We start from the raw sequence: 21,290 nt of genomic DNA, 5'->3' as shown, positions 1-21,290 counted from the left end.
ATTTCTCACTAAAATAATTACTTTCCCCAGAAGTCCAAGCTGTTCAATCCTTGTCCCACTGGAAATCCCTCCTCCCTCTCTCTGCTTGTGTGTGTGTAGTCTATACCGGATTAAATGGCACCTCTTCTTAAATGGCACCTTGCCTCGTTTCCCCTCTCCTTTCATCATCAGCAAAATAAAGATTAGGCCTACAGAGGAGATTGTAAAGGCTCGCCTTTGGAGGCGCGCGGATCTTCATTCCTCCGCCTTTGTGATGATATTGATGATGATGATGGCCAAGTGGACAGTTTGATTTTTGTGTGGCGAGCTAGTTATAAAGAATCAATATTATATCAAGGGGGTAACTTTGGTGATAAAGGACTTCAGCCACTCTGGCTATTCATCATAAGTCTGTAGCAAGCAGATAGGTCAAAAGAAATTATATTGCTCTAAATAGTGTGTCTCCTTATCTCTCAGCACCAGGGGAGTGGAGGACACGCCGATCGATACAGTAGCAGCCGTATACTCCTTGCAATTATCAATAGCTGATTTTGTCTTCCTGGGGCTGCATCTATTAATACCAGATAATAACAGCCGTTTGGACATAACTTCCAGGGGGATGATGGAGGGAGAAGGAGAGGAAGAAAAAGAAGAAGAAGGGAAAAAGAAAGTTTGCTCGCAGGACGACCTTGTTGTCAACAGATTTGTCTCTCATATGAGGTGGACACAGGGGAATAGACAAGTCAAACAGACGCGGGGGAGAGGTAGGGGAGGGGGGGGGGGGGGACTCCAACCCCCCTCCAACTGAAGGGGAAAAAAAGCTCAGGATCAACAGCTACAGTAAAATGTTTTCTATTTCCTTATGGTATTCATGGATTATGTGTGTTGGAACAACAAAAGTAAAAACAAAACACAAATGAATAAATAAACAAATAAATACATACATAAATAAATAAATAATATTATACAGAGATTTTAAAGAAATCATACAACGACGAATGATAAAGTTTGTCACGTATAAACAGCGCTTGTTCTTATCTTCTGTTTGTTTCTGAATAAATATAACGCACGTTTTCCCCTCTTATTTACGCTCTTCTCCCCCCTCGTCCTCGCGCGTCTTAATCCTTTCATTACTCCCCCATTAATGTGACCCCATGCTTCCGGAGGATGTTAATGCAAATGGAGATTTACAAAGTAAAAGGCCAGTGTGTTTATTCAGCGTCACAATGAGCTGGCAGAAGCGCACACCACCGTTTCTCTTTTCATTACTTTTAATTTTACGCATGTGTGAGGACAGAGATGAACGTACAATTTTAGATATAGAATATGTTGTGATTTTAAGGGTATAAACGCCTTTAGGACATGATAAAATAATCTTTTTTTTTGTACAGTATATTATATTTTATCTCTGCCAGCAAAACACAAAGGTTTCCAAAATTTGCCACCGTGCGTAAAAATGTTCATAAAGCAGACATAAAGTTGACATAAAGGGGAGTTCTTGTGATTGAAAGTCTGTCGTTAAATTACAAAATCGACGCGCTCATAAAAGAAAATACTCTGTGCGATTAATATGACACCCTGTCCCAACAGACGTCTTGGAGATATTATATGATGGGAGGTCAGATCTGGGTGCTCACATGAAGTCTGAGGGCGATCCATTGAACAGTAACGTGGTGGTACATCCTAGTGGTGGCTGAAAGCAATGGGCTGAACCTCTGCTTGGGGGTTAACTCTCACACACAGCGCAGTCCCCCACACACACGAAGCCATGCCCAACACCGAGAGACCGACAGCGCTCGTGGGCTGCTAGAAGATAACTTCAAAGTTGGCTTCGATGTGAGCGCGCGAGCCGAGTAGAAAGAACGACACTGGCTGGCTTTTTGAACCAGGAGAAGGAGCGGTGTTTGAGTGTTTTGCCACAAAACATCCAGAAAAGCCACTTTTGGAGAGCGCACCGAGCGTACGGCGTAACCGGGAGGTAAACCGCTGCAGGAGGAAGAGGAAGAGGACGAGGTTAACTTCTTCACCATCAAGCAGTGAAACGACCCGTCTTCAGAGGGAGAAATGACTCTTTGATCACATTTACTTTGTTATTGCAACTGAGAAGAGGACCGGTGCTAATCGTGGCAGCGCTTTCTCGTAAGACGCGCGTCAAAGTTTGGAGAGCGGAGCTGCGCCATCAGAAAAAAACAAAAAACCCTGGCAGCAATTAACTGCTGTTGTCAAGAACTTTACTGGTCCTGTCCACTGTCAAGTCATCTGGAAGCTACTTTACGAGTAAAGTTGCCCTGAAACATCCCTGTGACTGTAAACATCGCTTCATTTAGAGTCGCCTCCTGAAGGAAGTGCGTGTTGAGCCTCGGCACACACACACACACACACACACACACAAAGTTTCCGAGAGAGAGAGAGAGAGAAAGTGCCAGAAGTGAGCCAAGCTCGCGTGTCAGACTTTATGAGAAGACGCTTTCTGAAGTTATGAGCTAAAAGTGGGATGACAAAGGTCAAAGTGATGAAGATGAGAGACACTTCGAAAAGAACCTGGCGGTGAATCTTCAGCTCTTGTGAGTAGGTGCGCTCGGTGAAAGGAGGCGAAATAAAGAGACTGACGTCCCTGTTGCAGACCCCCCCCGCCCGCCCCGTGAGCCGGGCATAACAAGAGATTTGGTGTGTTGTGTTGTGTTGTGTTGTTGGGGGAGGCTGGATAGTAAAGAGAAAAGAGACGGATAAAGTCTGAGAGTGAAGCGGCTAATTGCTCAGTCCGTCCCTCATTACCATATCCAATGCGCGTCCGCTGGACTCCAGCCAATCCTCCCCACCTTCACACGGTGCCATTAATCGCGAGGCATTATTCACTATCATAATTATTATACCGACATGCGCAACCCAACGCACAGCAACAGCAGCAGAGACAGAGGCAGCGACACCGGCTAATATCCCATTTGTTTTTCTCTCTCCGCTCCGCCACCAGACTCTCTGAGAACTTTTTGTGTGTTGATTCATTCGCTCTTCGCTGATGTATCTGCTAAACGCAGAGACATCACGGAGCGCAAAAGCAGAAGCATCGCCAGCACTGACGCCAGCAGCATGTCCCGACGCAAGCAAGCCAAGCCGCAGCACCTCAAGTCGGACGAGGATCCCGCGCTAGCTGGGGTGGTCTCCGAGCACGGTGAGTGGACCCGATCAGCTGAGGGCTCATTTCTTATACAGTATAAACAACTTTGTCTCACAGCTTTTCTCTGCACTATTTTTTGTTTCGGCATTCTACTTGTTTTAAATCGTTTCTTGTAAGTTTTACCTGAAATCAAGAGTGGGTTGGCCCTTTTTGGATTAAAGCAGGTTTTCCAAAGAGAAACATTTACTCAGTACAAACGCAAAATGTTCTAATAAGTGCACTTTAATAGAATTATGAAGTCAAAAGTCCCTCTGCGCTTGACAGATAAGTGTGCGGCTCTCGTTGGAGAACTTGTGTGCTTGTTTTATTCCCAGACATCAGCCCAACCTGCAGCTCCTCCGGGCTGCACCCCAGCTCCGGCTGTTGGCTGATAAATGACTTTAGAGATGAATGTAACTAATGCATACATTCATTTAGAGCAGTTTACACTTCGAGCCTTTCTATGATATGCTGGAGGCCTTTTTGAAAGACGTGTTTAGAATAGAATTGATTTAATACTGTCCTTCATGTCAAATATCCGAGCTGTTTTTTATGCAACACATCTCAGAAATCTGACAGTTTGTGCGTGTGCGTAAACACTAAAAATAGAGGCGAAATTCCCCCAAATTACATGATTTTTAAAAGTTGGAAATTATTCAACATTATCGGTTGTAGTTGTGAAATCCACAGTTTCGCGGATATTGAAATAAAACACGCGACGTGATATTTTAATCATATCAAATAATTTAAAATCTTAACATTTTATTTCTATTTTTATTTCACATTATTGTCTTTGGTCTCTGAGCGCCTGTCTGGTTCTCCGAGGAGCAAAATGCGGATTCTGTTGCAGGTCGAAGCCTTGTTTTGTTATGGAAATGTTTTTTGTTTACCCCCCTCACATAAATTTAGCACACTTGATTTGTTCCCTTTTGCGCACAATGTCGACAACATCGGTTGACAGAGCTCGTCCTCGCCATGTGGAAAGCAAAAGGCTCATTCATGTTGTTTTTTTCTCTTTCTTTTATCCTGTATTCAGCCTTTTGCGCAATAAAACGAGCCCTATACAGTTAAAGTCACATCTTATGTAAAGCTCAATGCAGCAGGAATTAAGGGAACAACATGACATCTGCAGGAATATTATTTCTGTAATTTTACACTGCAGATATTCCACTGGAAATCATGTTGCTTAATTTACATTTCTTATAAATTATAATACTATTTATAAATACTATTTTATAAAGAAATAAGAAGTCATTTTATATCCACAAAGGATGATATCCACTCATTAAGTCATTTCTAAAACTTGGAAAAATACCAGTAACACTTCACTGTTCTTTAAAAATCATCACTTTTTGTTTTTGTAAAAGGTGCATTTCTTTGTGGGCTTCCTCAAAACTGGCAACAAATCACTGCTTTTATTTATTCTCACTATAAGCTAATGTTGGCTACACACACACACACTCACACACACAGATACAAACACACACACAGTCTCTCTCTCACACACACACACGCTTTGCAGGGCTTCTTTACAATAGAAGTGCGTGATGTAATCTCAGGGGAGCAGCTCTCTTTGCACGGGGAAATGTTAGTGTGAGTGGAGGGAATCACAGCGACCGGTGACTTGATTCTTGTACGAGGTTTACTCTTCTGCCTGTTCTTTTTAGAATTTCACATTTTAATTGAAATATTTCTGTTTCAAATTGGAGATAATCTTCCCAAGGCTTGAGTCAGAGCTACAAAACATCCATCAGGTTTCTCTACTTTAGGATCAGGGAAGGAAAAGTGATCTTTCTCACCCTGTTTGAAATGTAAATGCAGGTCTGATTTCATTTTTTGAATTGTTCTGAAGATGATTCCACCGAGAGAGAGGACACATGTTAAGAATTTGTAAAAATCCATGCACTCTTTTCCCGGCCTCTTTTTTTCTATTCTAACACACACCCTCCTTCAGGGCTGTGTATCTTTAGAATAAAAAATCCCCACACATAGAGACGGTGTCGTGGGTAACCTATAGTATCTACATCATTGTGCCTGACATTGGAAGTGGCCGTGGAATGTTCCTGTAGCAGCACCATAGTGGCTCGCTTGTTTTTCAGGACAGACGTCGCAGTGAAACAATCCTAATCCTTTGGCAGAACACAGTGAGCCCATACACACTTAAATAAACCTAATAACAGCATGTCTCATCCAAAGCTACCTCACACTCCCCCCCCCCCACACACACACACACAAGCTACAAATGTCACACTGTCAGTGTATCATTGCAGCATGATCGGATTCTACGTTGCCTAACGCCGTGCTGCAGCTTGTGACGACACTATTGATCGCTGGCCCTGACAAATCATTGCATATAATGTCAGAGGAATTCAAAAGTTCCAAACATCAGATGCTTCTTGATTTAGACTTTAAATCTATACGTGTTGGGATGGTGGTGAAGAGAAAGTCGAGCCTTCGAGGGGTGATCCAGATGTGCTCAAGGACAATCTGTCCGGAGTGCATTTCATGAAAATAGCTTAAAAGGAAGACAGCAGAAAAGAGCTTTCATGGAAACTCTACCGTGTTTGTTCATTGTATTTTCCAAATCTTCAATCCGGTGCAGCCTTTCTTGGTGAATTCGTGTCACTCTGCAGCTCAGCGTGGACCTCTTTCATGTGCTGCATCCCTGACAACATGAAAAACTAAAATCAGGTGCCAACAAGCCCGTGTCTGGCACATCATCTCCCCCTCAGGCCTTCCGGACACTTGCCCCCCTGGGGCTACAGGGGGATTGTGTGCGTGTGTGTGTGTGTGTGTGTGTGTGTGTGTGTGTGTGTGTGAAGAGGAAGAGGGGGGTCTGCTTAAGAGTGCTTTTATAAAGCTTGCTGACTTAACCTTTGTATAGCCAGACGGGCCAGGTCCTGCCGCTAGATGTCAAGCCCCTTGTACAATTAGAACATGTGTGCTGTTGACCTTGGACACAACTTACACTCGTGTCCAAGAGAGTGTGAGCAGCGACGGGCTGTTCATGTCATCACTTCTTCCGCTTCAGTCAGTATCTTTGAAGGTGTGCATGCAGACTGTGTGGGAGGCGGAGGCAGACATCTTGCACATGGACATACTTTTGCTCACACTGATTTAGAGGTACAATTTTAGAGCTATGTGCGAGGATCTGTTGAACCAGTTTCAACAGTCAAAAGAACAATTTCCCAACATGATAGGATGCTAAAACTGCATGTGTACAGCTGAGGAGACATGTCAGGAAGATATTTTATCACACTTTTAACAAATACACAGACAAATATAAAAACAAAGTCTCATTTTCATTTAGAACGCTTTATTTTACAGCGTAAAGATATACATTTACAAAGTGTTGAGCTCTAGAATTCTCAAGCATAGTCACAAAATGTAGATCTCTCTCCTTCTTGGACAACCGTGATGTTGTGGGCACGTTTGCAGAGAGTTATGAGGTGCAGATATATAGAACATATTGAGGAAATCCCTGCTGACAGTGACAACATGCCTCCCCTGCAGCGGGGCTCTGTTTGGCTTTTGTTTTAATCCCCTCTCACCATTGGGTGCAGGCCTCTGGACCACCCACACTGTTGTGCCAAAGATGTCTTCAAGAAGGCACTCAAATATGTCCGTGTCTTAATTACTACTCAGCACTGAAAACACACACACACGAACAAGTTAGGCTCTGATTGAGAGGAAGGACTAGACAGTACAGACTGTTTAAAAAAAAAAAAAAAAAAAAAGGAAGGCTGTGAGGAATCTGAGGAAGAGCTAACAAGATTTTCAGCTTAAGAGCTTTATCTCTGTCATGTTTGAGTTTTTTGTTTCTTTGAAGGATTTTGTGTGTTGATGATTGAGCTGTTTTACCTTGATTTGTTTGGAAAGTAGAGCCATGGAGGAGCAGTGTGAAAATGATTCAAGTTATTATTGATGGTGCCGTGTGGTGTGCAAGGTGAAATTGTTTTCTAGCTGATGTGAAATAAGAATCTAATGTTCTCAGCGGATGCACAGATCTTGCTGTAAAAATACAAATATCTATCTATAAGTGCGTCTTTGGCCTGCTGAGGACGAGCATGCATCAGATTCTAAAGCCTACTTACTCTAGCTCTTTGGTAAATCCACACACACACACACACACATGCACACACTCGGACAACAAGAGCCATCTTGACGGGTGACACAGTCATCTGGACGGAGTGCCGTCACTGAATACTGTATCGCAAATGCTTACACAAACAAATCGTTAATGTTTTGGCTGCTCCACATCTGCAGGCGATGACAAAGGCCTCCCTGTTAGCGCAGATATGACTGTACCACTCTGCAGTAGGGCTGACCAGGCCGATGACACACATTTACACACACGCACGCACGCACACGCGCGTTTGGACACACATACAGAGCTGTGCCGAGAACAGTGGAGGCTCTGCAGATCTTAGGATGCACGGGATCATCTGACCAGAGGATTTATTAGTTTCTCGCTGAAAGACAATACGAGTCCACTTGCAGAAAAATGTAGTTTATGGATGATCTGTTGTTGTTGTTGTTTTTTAAATCATGCAAACACAAGGAGATAAAGAGCAGAATTTACTTGAAAAGTCTTTCACATAACATTGTGAGTTAATGCTCCACAAAAGTGCATTATCAAAGTGTATTTGACATTTTCTTTAGCTGTGTCCTGAGCTAGCTTGTGCTGTTGAATAAATAACCCAAATAAAATGCTGCAACACAAACACAAAAAGTCCATCCAAACAGTCGCCTTTCAGATCAGATTTAACATAAAATAACTTCTCAATTCATGACTTGAAATACAATATAAGCGTGTGGGGTTTGTGAACAAAGAACACAATGGAAAAATTCAAGTGGAACGGAAATTCAAACATTGTTGAACCCAGCAGGCCTCTTGTTTTTTTCTCACCCTCCACTCTAAACTTGGGCAGGAACTACAGTGACGTTCCTCTCTGTTAGGGTCCAAGGATGCTGGAGCAGAATGCAGGAGGAGGGGCAGCTCTAATGAGGCTCCATGTCTTGGCACTTTTATGGAGATTACATTTAAGAAAATGCAAAAAGAAAAAAATATTCAATTTTGACGGACTTGTTTTGGTTTGAGCTTGGGGCGAAAAGTAATGACTCATTTTAAAATGAGATACCAATGACTTAACATTAACATCGAGTAAATGTTACCAGTGCCATTGTTAGTGTGTGTGTATGTGTGTGTGTGTTTCTGTGTGTGTGTTTATCAAGTGAATCTGGAAATTGTTAAGAATGAGACAATTTGTAATTGTTGAATGCTCCGCTCAATGCTCGGCTCTGTGGCCCTCACAGAATCGGTGGAAAGCATGAATACCTCATCTGATATAATACGTCAGATTAGCGGTTTCAGTTAGCATGCCAAAGATTGCTGGGCAAGATAACGAACACACAGATTCAACGTCCACAATCCCCCCATTGACTGCGTGCAGCTTAATATTTGCATCTCAGTAAATGAAGACTCTTAAAGGAATGAAAAACGGATTGAATTTTTTTTTTCAGCCTTTCCTTTCTCATGCTATAGGAAAATCAATACCCTCCCTACACACACACACACACACACACACACACACACACACACACTGATGCATTTTCTCATTGTGTTGCATACTCAAAACAACTGCAAATGTCTGCTTCACACAGCTGCACAACACGACAGCACCCTTTTGTTTCAGGGTGATTTTGAATGCAATTAGGATATTTTGCAACTTTCAACCACATGCACAAAAAGTATAACCAGTTTAAACTGTTACAGACAATACCACATCTGTATTTCTGCTACATGTTCTAAAGTGATTGTCTGCACATTATTATATGAGCCAGTTGTTTTTAGCTATCAAGGGCGTTTTCCTAAAAGTTGAAGAATGTATCCCAAATTTCTTTTACATCATTATTCCATTCAATTTTGCAACAGGACTGAAAATACTTTGTGGAATTGACATTTTTAAATTGCAAAAATATAAAAGTAAAATTCACAATATGTGGTTTGAAATCAGAAGAATAATTTCTCTATGTTTTGAGTCAAAAGTTGTAGCTTTTTGCAGCATGATTTTAACACTTAAGGCCTGTGCAACAACACCTCTTCATGTGGACACGAGCTGATGCATGTGCATCTGTGTGTATACATGTGTGTGTGTGTGTGGCATTTAGGTGTTTATCTCTATACACATACCCTCTACTTGTGTGTGTTTTTTGCCGGTCAAAATTTGTACGTGAGAAAGTATGTGTGTGTGCGAGTGTGTGAGGTCAGAGGCACACAAAGGCCCCCACTTGTGATTGTATGAATGAATAAAAGAGATTGACAGTAATACCATTCTAATAACTAATCAGCTCAACACAATGCCTACTCATTTGTGTTGACCTTTCAACCCCCAATTATGGAAATGAGCCCTGCTGTCCGCTGCTGGGCTAAGGAGATTTTTAGCCAGCTGTCACGTGTCACAGACGGTTCCAATCACCCGCTCCTTTTCTCTTCCAGATTATAGTGAAGAATTTCAGCTTGTAGTGATGCTTGATAACAGAAATTAAGAAAAGGTATTTTTTAATATTCTAAGTTTGATGATTTATGAATGGAAAATTAAGGAGAGAGATGACAGTAATGCAAAAAATTAAAAACAATGAGCAGCTTACATTTGAATTAAATTTTTTCTTTCCCTTACTTGCTCACGTTATCTCTAATTTAACCTTCTGACATACTTTAGTGAAATGATATTTTGCTTATTCACCTCCTTCAGTTAGGCTAGGATAGGAACGTGGACTCTGTCTAAAGCCTCCCTATTGATGACTAATTCAGTTACCCTGATAGCTCATACCCCCACCTGAGCTGAAATTACAGGAGGAGTGATGAATTTCTTCACTAATGAGTCACTGTAATTGGCACAAATTCTTCATGTCTGCTTCACCATGGCTCGCTCCTTTTTCACCTTTGAAACGGGCGGATGAACTGTATGAATGTCATGATTACTCACACACAAAGCTTAGCAGGGCTTTTAATGTACCGGGGATGTGTGCAGAAATCTGTAACGTGTGGTATTTTAAAGGATGTTGCATGAGTTCAACTCCTGTGATGAGTGGAAGCAAATTTGTAAATAGAGTCAGTGGCTCACTTTCTTAATTCAGGGAAGTATTTATATTTTTGAGCTTTTTTATGGCTGCAGGCACATTTTTAAAAAAAGTTGTTAACTCACCAAAAACTGTTGACCTAACCGTGTTTCATAGCAGCTTAGTTCAGAGGGACTATTTCTTTCTGGAATAAATCGCTTTTATTTGCAATAATGCCTCTGAAATTGTCCTAACAATTTGTGAATTGTGTATTAAATTGTTTAATTTCTCGATAAATAGTTATATTACCAGGTATATGCAAGGTCTTTGAGTGTAAACAGAACAGGCAGCTCTGAAAAAAACATACGTTCAGGATGTTGTGGTAGTGAGAGAGCACACTTCCTACGCATAATGAAAAGGAAATATATACAGAGACGCAGAAAACCAACAAAAAATAAACAGAGGAGGGAGGCAGTTTTTACATGGTTTTGATCAGGTGTGAATAAGGTCCATGTTCAGAGCTTGTGCAGGCTTGTTTGACTCTTGATGGTTGCCTGTGGAAGAGGAAGTGGCTTCCTACAACTGTGATTAAACATGTGTAACTAATCAGAGTCTCTGCTGCCATGGAACTAGCATGTAATTTGTTGAGTCTTATTTCAGAGAGCATGGGGAAGGGAGAGAGACAGAAACACAGAGACAGACACAGAGAGAGAGAAAGTGTCACTTGGGATTTTGAACTGAAATAAATCATTTGAAATGAGGGAATAATAATGTTAACTTTGAAAACAAAAATTTTCAGTCCTAAATTACACAAAGGCTATGCACTCAACAGACATCTGCACTCCTGTTAACACACTTTTCCTCACATCATAACAGCCCTGAGTCCCCTGCCTAACCTCAGGGCTAAAGTATTGCCTTTGCAATGCTAAATGGAAAGGCCAGGCATTTGAAATTCAGGTGGAAATGACTGGGCTTGATAGCAGAGGGGAATCCTAATGGGGCCATCAAAGTCCTGATTTGTACCCAACAGATGAGGCAGCTGTGAATTGTATGAAATATTGGAGATCAATAGCTTCTATGGAATTTCATTAAGCGGCAGTATCCACAATTGATAGGCCCTCATAATTTGATGGATTGCACAAAGAAAATTATTAGCTGGCTCTATGGAGAGGGTGTGAATGCACAAACCTGGGTCTTGAGAATTGGTGAACTAGGGCAATTTGTTCAGAGTAAAAAAAAATAAAAAGAATATTGATTTTGGTTATGTTAAAAGAGAGAAAAAAAAATCAAAGGTTAAATCTTTGCAGCAGTGCACTGCAAAATATGTGTGGATTCTTTATTGATTATTTATTCATTAATTCTTCTCTTTTTGCTCCCTCCTCCCTCCTTTCCTTTCCCCTCTCTACTACCATGACCCCTCCCCTTCCCTACAGCCCGAGGTGAAGTGCTGGAAGACGCCGACAGCGGGAACGAGAGCCGCAGCGGCAGTGAAGAGACACATATATGTGAGAAGTGTTGCGCTGAATTCTTCAAGTGGTCAGATTTTTGTGAACATTTAACGAACTGCACCAAAAACCCACTAGTGCTCATAGTGAATGACAATGAAGATACACCTGACCCCTCACAAGAGTATCCCGCAGAGCTCTCCCCTGTCCCCAGCTGCCCCAGTGAGCAGGCTGACAGCGAGGACCCCAGGGAGGGCAGCCACAGTCCCGCCGGTGAGGGGGATGACATTCCAGAGACAGTTAACCTAAATGGGGTCGATGTCCTAGAAAAGGAGGATGAGCAGATGGAGGTTGAGCTTTCTCCTGAAAAACCTATGGATCTTGAAGAGAGAGATTTGACATCACCTGAGCCAGACAGCTCCCTACCTCAGCTCAATGATGTCGTCCCCTCCACTGTTACAAGCTACACCATGCCGAGCACCAACGTCACCTTGGAGACTCTGCATGGCACCCGGGTTGCAGTCGCCCAATTCTCACAGAGTGTAAGGGCGGCAGCAGGTAGTGGAGTTTCCACCATGGCTATTCCCATGATCCTTGATCAGTTGATGGCCCTCCAGCAGCAGCAGATACACCAGCTGCAGCTGATAGAACAAATCCGCAGTCAGGTGGCTCTCATGAACAGACAGTCTGCCTCACAACCTGCTCTCAACCATCATCACAGCAATGTGGCTGCAAACCAGGGGCCTGGATCATCCTGTGTCCCTCCTGTCGCAAGTCAGCTTCAGCTACACAACTTCATCACTCCCCCTGTTCATCAGCTGCCTGTAAGGTTGCCGGCCACTCTCAACGGTCAAGGTCCTTCACCTCTGACCTCAGCAATAGAGGGGCCTCTCTCTCAGACACAACAAAGTGGCAGTCAGCAGTCCACCTCTTCAATCCCCAGCACATCCTCTAATAACTCTGTGTTTCCCCCACCAAGTGGTACTGGATTGTCATCTCTACTTCCCTCTTGCTCATCCTCAGTGTCGAACAACAACATTAGCACTAGTAGTAGTGTAACAGGAGGTGGCATTAACAGCAGCTCAGCTCTTCCCAGGAACTCCACCACCCCTCCCTCACTCAGCCACAGCAGCCTCCTTGGCTCTGCCTCCAGTCTACCGCTGATACCTCACAGCCCGTCCAGCAGCGTTATCTTCCCCAACCCACTGGCCAGTATAGCAGCCACAGCCAATGCGCTTGATCCCCTCTCAGCTCTGATGAAGCATCGCAAGGGAAAGCCCCCGAATGTGTCTGTGTTTGACACCAAGCCTAGCTCCGAGGACCCCTTCTTTAAGCATAAGTGTCGGTTCTGTGCCAAGGTTTTTGGCAGTGACAGCGCCCTACAGATTCACCTGCGTTCCCATACTGGAGAGAGACCCTACAAGTGCAACATATGTGGCAACCGTTTCTCCACCAAGGGAAATCTGAAAGTCCACTTCCAGAGGCACAAAGAGAAATACCCACACATTCAGATGAACCCCTACCCTGTGCCAGAGTACCTGGACAATGTGCCCACAAGCTCAGGCATACCATATGGAATGTCTTTGCCACCAGAAAAACCTGTAACCACATGGCTGGACAGCAAACCCGTCCTCCCCACAAATTCCACCTCAGTTGGGCTCCAGCTGCCTCCAACGCTGCCGAGTATGATGGGAGGATTTGGCGAATCTCCAAGTCTCACTCCACTCAACAGATCCCCCCTTCGACCATCCCCACCATCAAGCGAGTGTGCATCTTTGTCCCCAAATATCATGATTGACTCTGGCATGACCACTACTTCACCTTCCCCAAAACCCAGCCTAGGGGGTGATGCACCTCCTCTCTTGAAACCCGAAGGTGTCCTCCTGCCTCCAAGCTGTTCAAATAGGCCAGGAGAGAACACCACCACCACAACTACAGTGACTCAAGTGGTCCTCTCCTCTACAGTCACCACATCGTCCAGTAGTGGGCAAGTCACTGAGTCCATCACAAGCCCCAGCTCTGTTTCTAACCCTGTCTCCCATCCGGTTCTTCCCATGCTCTCAGACCAGTTTAAGGCCAAGTTTCCATTTGGAGGCCTCCTAGACTCTATGCAAACCTCAGAGACATCAAAGTTGCAGCAACTTGTTGAGAATATCGACAAGAAGATGACCGACCCAAACCAGTGTGTCATCTGTCATCGGGTCCTGAGTTGCCAGAGTGCTCTGAAGATGCATTACCGGATCCACACTGGGGAGAGGCCTTTTAAATGCAAGATATGTGGCCGGGCATTCACAACCAAGGGTAACCTGAAAACACACTTTGGGGTTCACAGATCCAAACCCCCCCTTCGGGTTCAGCACTCCTGCCCTATATGTCAGAAAAAGTTCACCAATGCCGTTGTCCTGCAGCAGCATATCCGTATGCACATGGGAGGGCAGATCCCCAACACCCCTCTCCCTGAGAGTCTGCAGGAGATGGACACTGACCTCTCCTTTGACGAGAAGAGCTTAGATGCAATGAGTAATTATGATGATGATCTGCTGGATGAAATGGAACAAGCTATGGAAGATGACGCTGACTTAAAAGAGGGTGAATTGGACCCATCCAAACCCTACTCACCTGGGAGCTCCCCTCCAACTTCCATCATGTCCAGCATTGCTGCCATGGAGAACCAGATGAAAATGATCGACTCCACTGCCAACATGACCCGTTCATTTGGTCAGAGGCTTACGCAGAACGGCAGCGGCTTCGGAGGAGAGACTGATTGCTTTGCCACTGATTCGCTGTCGGCAGTGGGGGATGCTGAAGGTCACAGCTTGGGGAGCCCTGCTTTGTCTGAGTCCTCTGGCTCTATGCAGCATTTGTCCCCAGCTCACAGCCATTCTGAGAGCCAGCGATGCAAGTCCCCTGCTACACTCAACAATAATAACAACAGCAGTGCCATGACAGCAGAGGAGGGCCAGGAGAACAATACAGCTAGCTTGGCAACGGTGAAGTCGGAAAAATCAGAGACCCCATCTCCGCTTTCTGCAAGTGAAGGCACCGGGGCCCTTGACCTGACTGCCACTCAACCTGGCAGGCACTTTATCAAGGAGGAGAGCCACTTCAACATGCTGTTCCTGAGCAGAGATCGAGGTGCGTGCGTGCAAAATCAACTCAAACTTAATGCATTACATAAAGTGTTCAAACATGTGTACAGATTTAACTTGCAGTCATTTCTTAACACATTTAAATCAGAATGGCTTAATGCAATTATTTAACTGTTGCAGATAAGAAAATATATAAACTGGCATATTCTCATCAAAGACAGAGAAAATGTTATAAAATACAATAATAGCACATTTGTTCATTTATGATTAACCATTCTAAATACATTTTATTAGCATTGTTAAATGCAGTGAGCCTTGAGATTACAGTTTTCACACAGCTACCAGCTTGCAACATAACTAATCGTTGTTGTTTTATTACTATAATACTAACTTGATCTCTCCTGTTCAGGGTTGAGCACTCCTAACTTGGCCAGCACTGCATCAAACATGATCAAAATGGAAATGAACGGACACGGCAAGTCAATGTCACTCGACAGCTCACACCTGCCTGTGGGCATCCATGTCCCCGCTGCAGCACCCCAGACCACCATGAGCCCCGGCATGAACCCGATGTTGGCCCCCCCACCTCCACGACGCACTCCTAAGCAGCACAACTGCCACTCGTGTGGGAAGAATTTCTCCTCAGCTAGTGCACTGCAAATCCATGAGCGCACACACACTGGAGAAAAACCTTTCGCCTGCTCTATTTGTGGAAGGGCTTTCACCACAAAGGGCAATCTGAAGGTATGAGCTAGTTTTGCATCAAAACGTGGGTTATAACTGTTGCTAAAATGCATAACATGTAAGATGTGATATTCTGGGATGGATTTAAACCTTAAAAGTACTTCATGTTTTTATCCTGATTGCATGCTCACATAAGGAGAAGTTGTAGATTTGACCATACACTCGAACAAATCCAGATTTAAAAAACCCATACTCAAAAACCAACCACTAACATTACTCATATTTTAACAGATTTGAATTTATCAACAGAGCTTAAGATTTTCTGATATCTATTAATTTTGTCCAGCTTTCATCTTTTTAAAAAATGCTCTCCCATTTTAGATTTTTGAGTACACAATTTTTTAAAATCTGCTCATGGTACTTATTTGCAAAGATTTGGCTGCGTCCCCTCCTTACAAGTATATTTGTCATGCCACACTCATGATGTTTCCTTTCATTGTGTTGCTAATTTTAGGTCCACATGGGAACACACATGTGGAACAACGCTCCAGCCCGAAGAGGTCGGCGACTGTCAGTGGAGAATCCCATGGCCCTGCTGGGCGGGGACGCCATGAAGTTCAGCGAGATGTTCCAGAAGGATCTGGCAGCTCGGGCCATGAACGTCGACCCTGGTTTCTGGAACCAGTACGCAGCCGCTATCACCAACGGGCTGGCTATGAAGAACAATGAGATTTCTGTGATACAGAATGGAGGCATCACACAGCTCCCCGTCAGCCTCGGCGGTGCGGGGATCACTTCATTGGGAGCCATGCAGGGCGGAATGGACCGTGTTCACGCTGGCAGCAGCCCTTCCATGATGGGTATGGAGAAGGCTGGTCTAGATGTGGGGCCAGGCAGCCGCCCCTTCTCCAGATTTATGGAGGAAAACAAAGAGATTGGGATCAATTAAAAAGACTTTTCTCTATTATTCTGAGGTAGGCATTTTGCAGAGACTCTTAAAACACAAGAGTCTGATAACAAGGAAAGAAACTGCTGATCCAGTCTGAACTCATGCGTACTATATTATGTACAGATTAAATATTTTTTGGTTTGGTTTTGGAAATATGGTATTTAGTATTGATTAGAGGTCTTTGCCTTTCACTCATCCCCTCCTCACTTGATATTTCGCCTATACGAAGAATACTTTGTCTCTTGTTTGAGAATATGTCGTCTTGCAAGATTTGCATGGTACTTATTGGTTTTTATCAGTATGTTTGACTGCTTTTATGACTTCTTTTGAAAACCAGGATCCTGCCTCATTGACTGTGGGCAAGCATCTAATCTGGACTGGACTAAAACTGAAAATATATTTGTTTAAAGACGGTCTGGCCGTTGTCTGGCATCCTTGTTTATGAATGCTCTTTTGAATATAAAAGGGGCATGGATAGACTGAAGAAAAGACTGAAGACTAGTGTTTCTGTGCTCGCCTGATATTTTGTTTTTCATGAACTAGAAAACTTGAAAAAAATAATGTTTGAACTATTTTAATCTTTACATTAGTCTCCCAGCATTGTCTTATAATATTGTCCTGTGTCTTTAGTATTTATGATATTGACAAAAAAGCGGGTATACAAAAATATATTTAATGGCCCAAGCATTTTATTGATCCATTTTTTTTCTAAACTGCAGGCTTCACTGATGAATATCTCTTTAATAAAGACAATATGTCATTTGAGTTGAACAACAGAGAAAACTGTACGGTTTATTTGGATATCGGTTGAGACTATGTGTATCTGGTTACATGGTAAAGAGGCTAGAGATATCCGAAGCTGCTATGACCACAACCCTGCTTTTAACCTTTGTAAAAAGAAAAAAGAAGTGATCCTTTTGAAGAAATATCTATGTATAGAAATACAGACAAATCTAAAACAGGTATGCATATTTTGTATCACATAAAAATAGACATCATGAGTTGAGAGTATTTGTCATGTTTGTGAATGCACTTTTTAAAAACGAAGACGTTTTGTCTGTGAGTTACCGTTAACCTTTTGACTGAGCTATCTATCACATGCTGTTTTCATTGTTTTCAGCGTACCACTCCTACAATTTGCAGAGTCGGTTCTCTGTTGTTGCATCTGTGCTACTTGTCAGAGTGCAAACTCATCACTCAATCAAAACCTTCTTAAATAAAAAATAAGAGAACAGGTGTGTGTTTGAATGGATTCCTTATCTGCTTCTCTGTCTTCTCTGTCAGGCTTTTAATTCCAAATTACAGAAATATTCAATTATGATGGATTTGAATTAAAACCGGAAACATGTGGGCACAGCAGACACGAGGTTCATTTTAATGACATTATGCAGTTATTATTATTTAAATTTATTTTCATCAGCTTTATTAATTAATGCAGAATATTTTTTCTGTATCTTTGAGCTGAGGAATTTCAAGGAAGATGTGAGGCTTTGTGGTTTGGGGCTTATCCACCAATAAAGGATCTGCCTGATTTGAAGTGAAAATGTAAGAAAAAATACTTAATCATTTCAAGTATTTTGAAATAATTTTCAATTGACCAAATGTTCTGTACTGGACGTTTAACTCATCATCTAAACAACTGATTCAAAATGATCTTCCTCAAAATGATGGTCTATTAGTGTCATACCATTAAATGTCTCCTCCTACTCTTTTCATCCCATTGCTTTAAAAAAAAAAAAATTAAGGTTTATTTTTCATCAAATAGAAAATATCACATTTTTCCCTTAAGAGATGAATCTACAATTATATATTTTTTTGCCTTCATTTGAAAAAAAGGGAAACATACTTGTGGGAGTATTGTGCATGTGCGAGAAAGGATTCTTGTGTGTGCATGTGTGTGTTTGTGTGTGTGTGTGTGTGTGTTTACAGATGTTCTATATTTAAAGAAAAAAAAATACACAACCTCAGCTGCTTTTGATTTACTGGGAACTGACCTGTAGGTAAAATTAAACATACTGTGTGACATTATGTTCATTGGTTTAATAAATAAATGCTGCAAAAATTCCCATGAGATGCCACGAATGTCAGAAATGATATGCAAGAAAAAAATCTAACTTCTTCTTTTATTTCTAGTTGAGATGAAGTTACTTACAAACCCCGAACAAACAGGAAACTTGAAATATCTTCTAGTGTGTTTGGTCTTGATCAATGTTCCTATATCTTTATGTAATAAATACTGAATGAGTGAGATTAGTAAAAAATTACATTATGCAAAATACAGTAAGAGCCAAAATAAGTAAAACCTTAAACATGGCATGGCTTTTATGTAACAGAAGAGCAGATTATGAAATCACATGTTATTATGTGAGACGATCTGGGTTCGTGTGCTGAACCGTTCCACTTCATAGTTCATGGCAGTGCGAGTGTGTGAGACAGTGCTGTGTAGAGGCGTGGGATTCAGGGAAATCTTCATATCTGTGCCTGTGTGTGTTTGTGTGTGTGTGTGTGTGTGTGTGTGAACAGCTTTTACCTCCCTGCTGCAGTGCACTTGCCACATGGTCCACATGTGTGCGCACACAGACAATCTCACACGCCCACGCAAACACTCACTTTCTCCAACATGAAAAAAAAGATGGAAAAAAACAACTAAGCAAAATATTCAAGGGACTGAAAAAAAAAAAGTGCCATTAACAACATGCAGCCACATCAGGTGCAAGATAAAAGTTCATGTTAACTTTAATCACTGAGAACAAAAGACTTTTAGATGTGTATCTCAGGCAACTGCACTGGCAGATGTTACTCACTTGACTCTAGCCTTGATCCTAAATTCCTCTCTATATAAAGTTAGATTACCAAGACTTCTATCTCATTTTCATGTCAGGCTGTAGAACATGCAATAAATCACTCATTGTGGTGAAAATGAAATAGCTGAAACCACTCCAAAACGACAAATCTGGTTTTAGCATTTCCTGTGTTCAACCATTTTGTCAATTTTAATTAATGGCTGCATGGTTTGTCCCAGGTGTTTCTGTGCAGCGGATGTGCTCGAGCTGCGTCTATTAGACATGATAATTACCAGAGCAACTCTGGCGACCTTAAAGCAGCGACACTGCATATACATGTAAAGAAGCACAGCAACAATGTACTGCCTTACAGGACCAGCAGGCCAGCAGCCACATTAGCCGCCACAGCTGAAGTGATGATTGGTCAATTTAAGTCCAGCTTACATCAGCTTTCACCGCTGAGCCTTAACTGTTTATTTTTATGTTATTTTTCTCCGGACTCCCACATACATATTACTTTTCATGTTGATGAATCAGAGTGAAGTCTGCCCTCGGGAGCTCTTGCGGCTGATTCGGTTCTGCGCGCCCGTTGTTTGACACTGCACTGTCAGCTGATCGCACAGGCTTAGTCAGTGGAATTTTCAAGTAATGAAGAAATTTCATACTGACTGTTTCTCTCCATAGAGGCACTTATTTTGCTCATATTTGAGTGGAAACAAAAATGCATTCCGGGCATTCTTAGACTCATGCGCTCACATTAAGCAAATGATTTTGCAGACAGCCAGTATATATGTATGTAAGGACTGTTGTTTGTGCTTTAAATGAGGATCATTCTCAGATTTATAAAATAATCCAATGTGCTGTTGCTGGTCGTAGAAAAAGTTGGTGAAAGAGGCTCAGGTGATTTCAATTATGATGCTTTCCCAGCTCAACATGGGGCTAAACGAGGTTATAAATATGACACTGTTGGATTGTTGTTTCCATAACAAGACTTCAGCATGTTCCCCAGGTTTATTTTTCCATTAAGCAATACATTACACTGGAATGTCTAACATGTGAAGTGCAATCTTATTTTACGGTTAAAGGGAGAACGTTTATGAGCGACCACGGAGAAGCAGACAAGGAATTATTTGAGGTGTGTCCATTTAAGAGAATTTTAACAAGTATAATCTGAGAGTGGGTTACAAGGCTAATTGTGTAAAAGTTAACACAACATGCCTTTCTGTTTCTCTTGGAGTTTTTTCTTTTTTCATTTTCTTGATATGTGGCAGCTCTCCTCTTTGTTCAGCACACAGAGCAAATTGCTTGGCCTTTTCTTGTTTTATCTGCACTTCACTCGTGTTTGTGTGCTACCTGTTTGAAGTGAATATGTGTGACATTTGGGCATGGCACAGTGTGAACAGACAGGCCATCATTGGGACGGGGCTGTCGGCTGTTTGTTTAATGCCCTGCCTACTGTGAAAGTCTCCCTGAAACAGGCGCAGTAAATATCCCCATTGATCCAGAGGCAGGGGGCCCTACGATGATGTAGTGGCGAAGAGCCACAGGAGTAAATCTAACCGACAGTAATCCAATCCCATTCTCAAGGCTCTGGGATCTGAGATAGGTGCTTTAAATCCAAAAGTGTGCCTTTTTTGCACAATTTCTCTGCCTTTGTTTGTGCTGCTTCTCTTGTTTTTTTTTTACTTCCATGTCTCAGCTCTTGAGTTAATCCATAGCTTGCTGGGCTGCTTCGCCAGCTGTCCTTTATATTTGCTTAAAATCAAAGCCCCATAATGATGCCTAAAACTCATCCTTATTCCGTCAAACTCACTTCAATACTCTTTTTTTTTTTTGTCTGGCCTGAGTACGTGAATCCACCTGAAGTGCAAACACCAAAGCTAAGAGAGTGTGAGAGATGTGTGTGTGTGTGTGTTATAACACTCCTCAGGTAATCAGTGTTCTCTGTGGAAGGTGGACGGATACACTGGAAACTCTGAAACCCCATTAGGCTGGAATTTCCCTTTGATGGCCAAAAGCTGCCTTCCTAGCGCTTGAATGGTTGCCTGGCTGCTGCGGCAAGTGTTAGTTTTCATGCAGGCTCTCAAGATGACAAAGTTATGCACTCCAGATCCCCCTGGACTGAGATTGTGTGGTTTAAAAATT

The 21,290-nt window shown here is 42.5% G+C and overlaps 1 protein-coding gene across 1 annotated transcript; it reads left to right on the top strand.

The window, feature by feature from the left end:
- The first annotated feature begins 3,066 nt into the window (after window positions 1-3,066).
- On the top strand, window positions 3,067-17,596 carry sall3a (spalt-like transcription factor 3a). The gene is made up of 5 exons (XM_034697796.1): window positions 3,067-3,148; window positions 11,629-12,414; window positions 12,517-14,775; window positions 15,139-15,473; window positions 15,928-17,596. The coding sequence occupies exons 1-5, from the start codon at window positions 3,067-3,069 to the stop codon at window positions 16,360-16,362; spliced, it is 3,897 nt and encodes a 1,298-aa protein (XP_034553687.1). The 3' UTR covers window positions 16,363-17,596.
- The last annotated feature ends 3,694 nt before the right edge of the window (window positions 17,597-21,290 follow it).

This window comes from Notolabrus celidotus, chromosome 12 (assembly GCF_009762535.1).
Source record: "Notolabrus celidotus isolate fNotCel1 chromosome 12, fNotCel1.pri, whole genome shotgun sequence".
NCBI classification, from domain to species: Eukaryota; Metazoa; Chordata; class Actinopteri; order Labriformes; family Labridae; genus Notolabrus; species Notolabrus celidotus.
The sequence above is the reverse complement of the archived record's forward strand: the minus strand, read 5'-3'. Positions and strand labels throughout refer to the sequence as shown.

What these genes read in the sequence shown, in the direction of transcription:
- sall3a (XM_034697796.1), top strand. Translation starts at nt 3,067, where the DNA reads ATGTCCCGACGCAAGCAAGCCAAGCCGCAGCACCTCAAGTCGGACGAG. An exon ending in TGGGGTGGTCTCCGAGCACG is followed by an intron (nt 3,149 to 11,628) that starts GTGAGTGGACCC and finishes CCTTCCCTACAG; the next exon opens with CCCGAGGTGAAGTGCTGGAA. An exon ending in CTGTGTCCCTCCTGTCGCAA is followed by an intron (nt 12,415 to 12,516) that starts GTCAGCTTCAGC and finishes CTCTGACCTCAG; the next exon opens with CAATAGAGGGGCCTCTCTCT.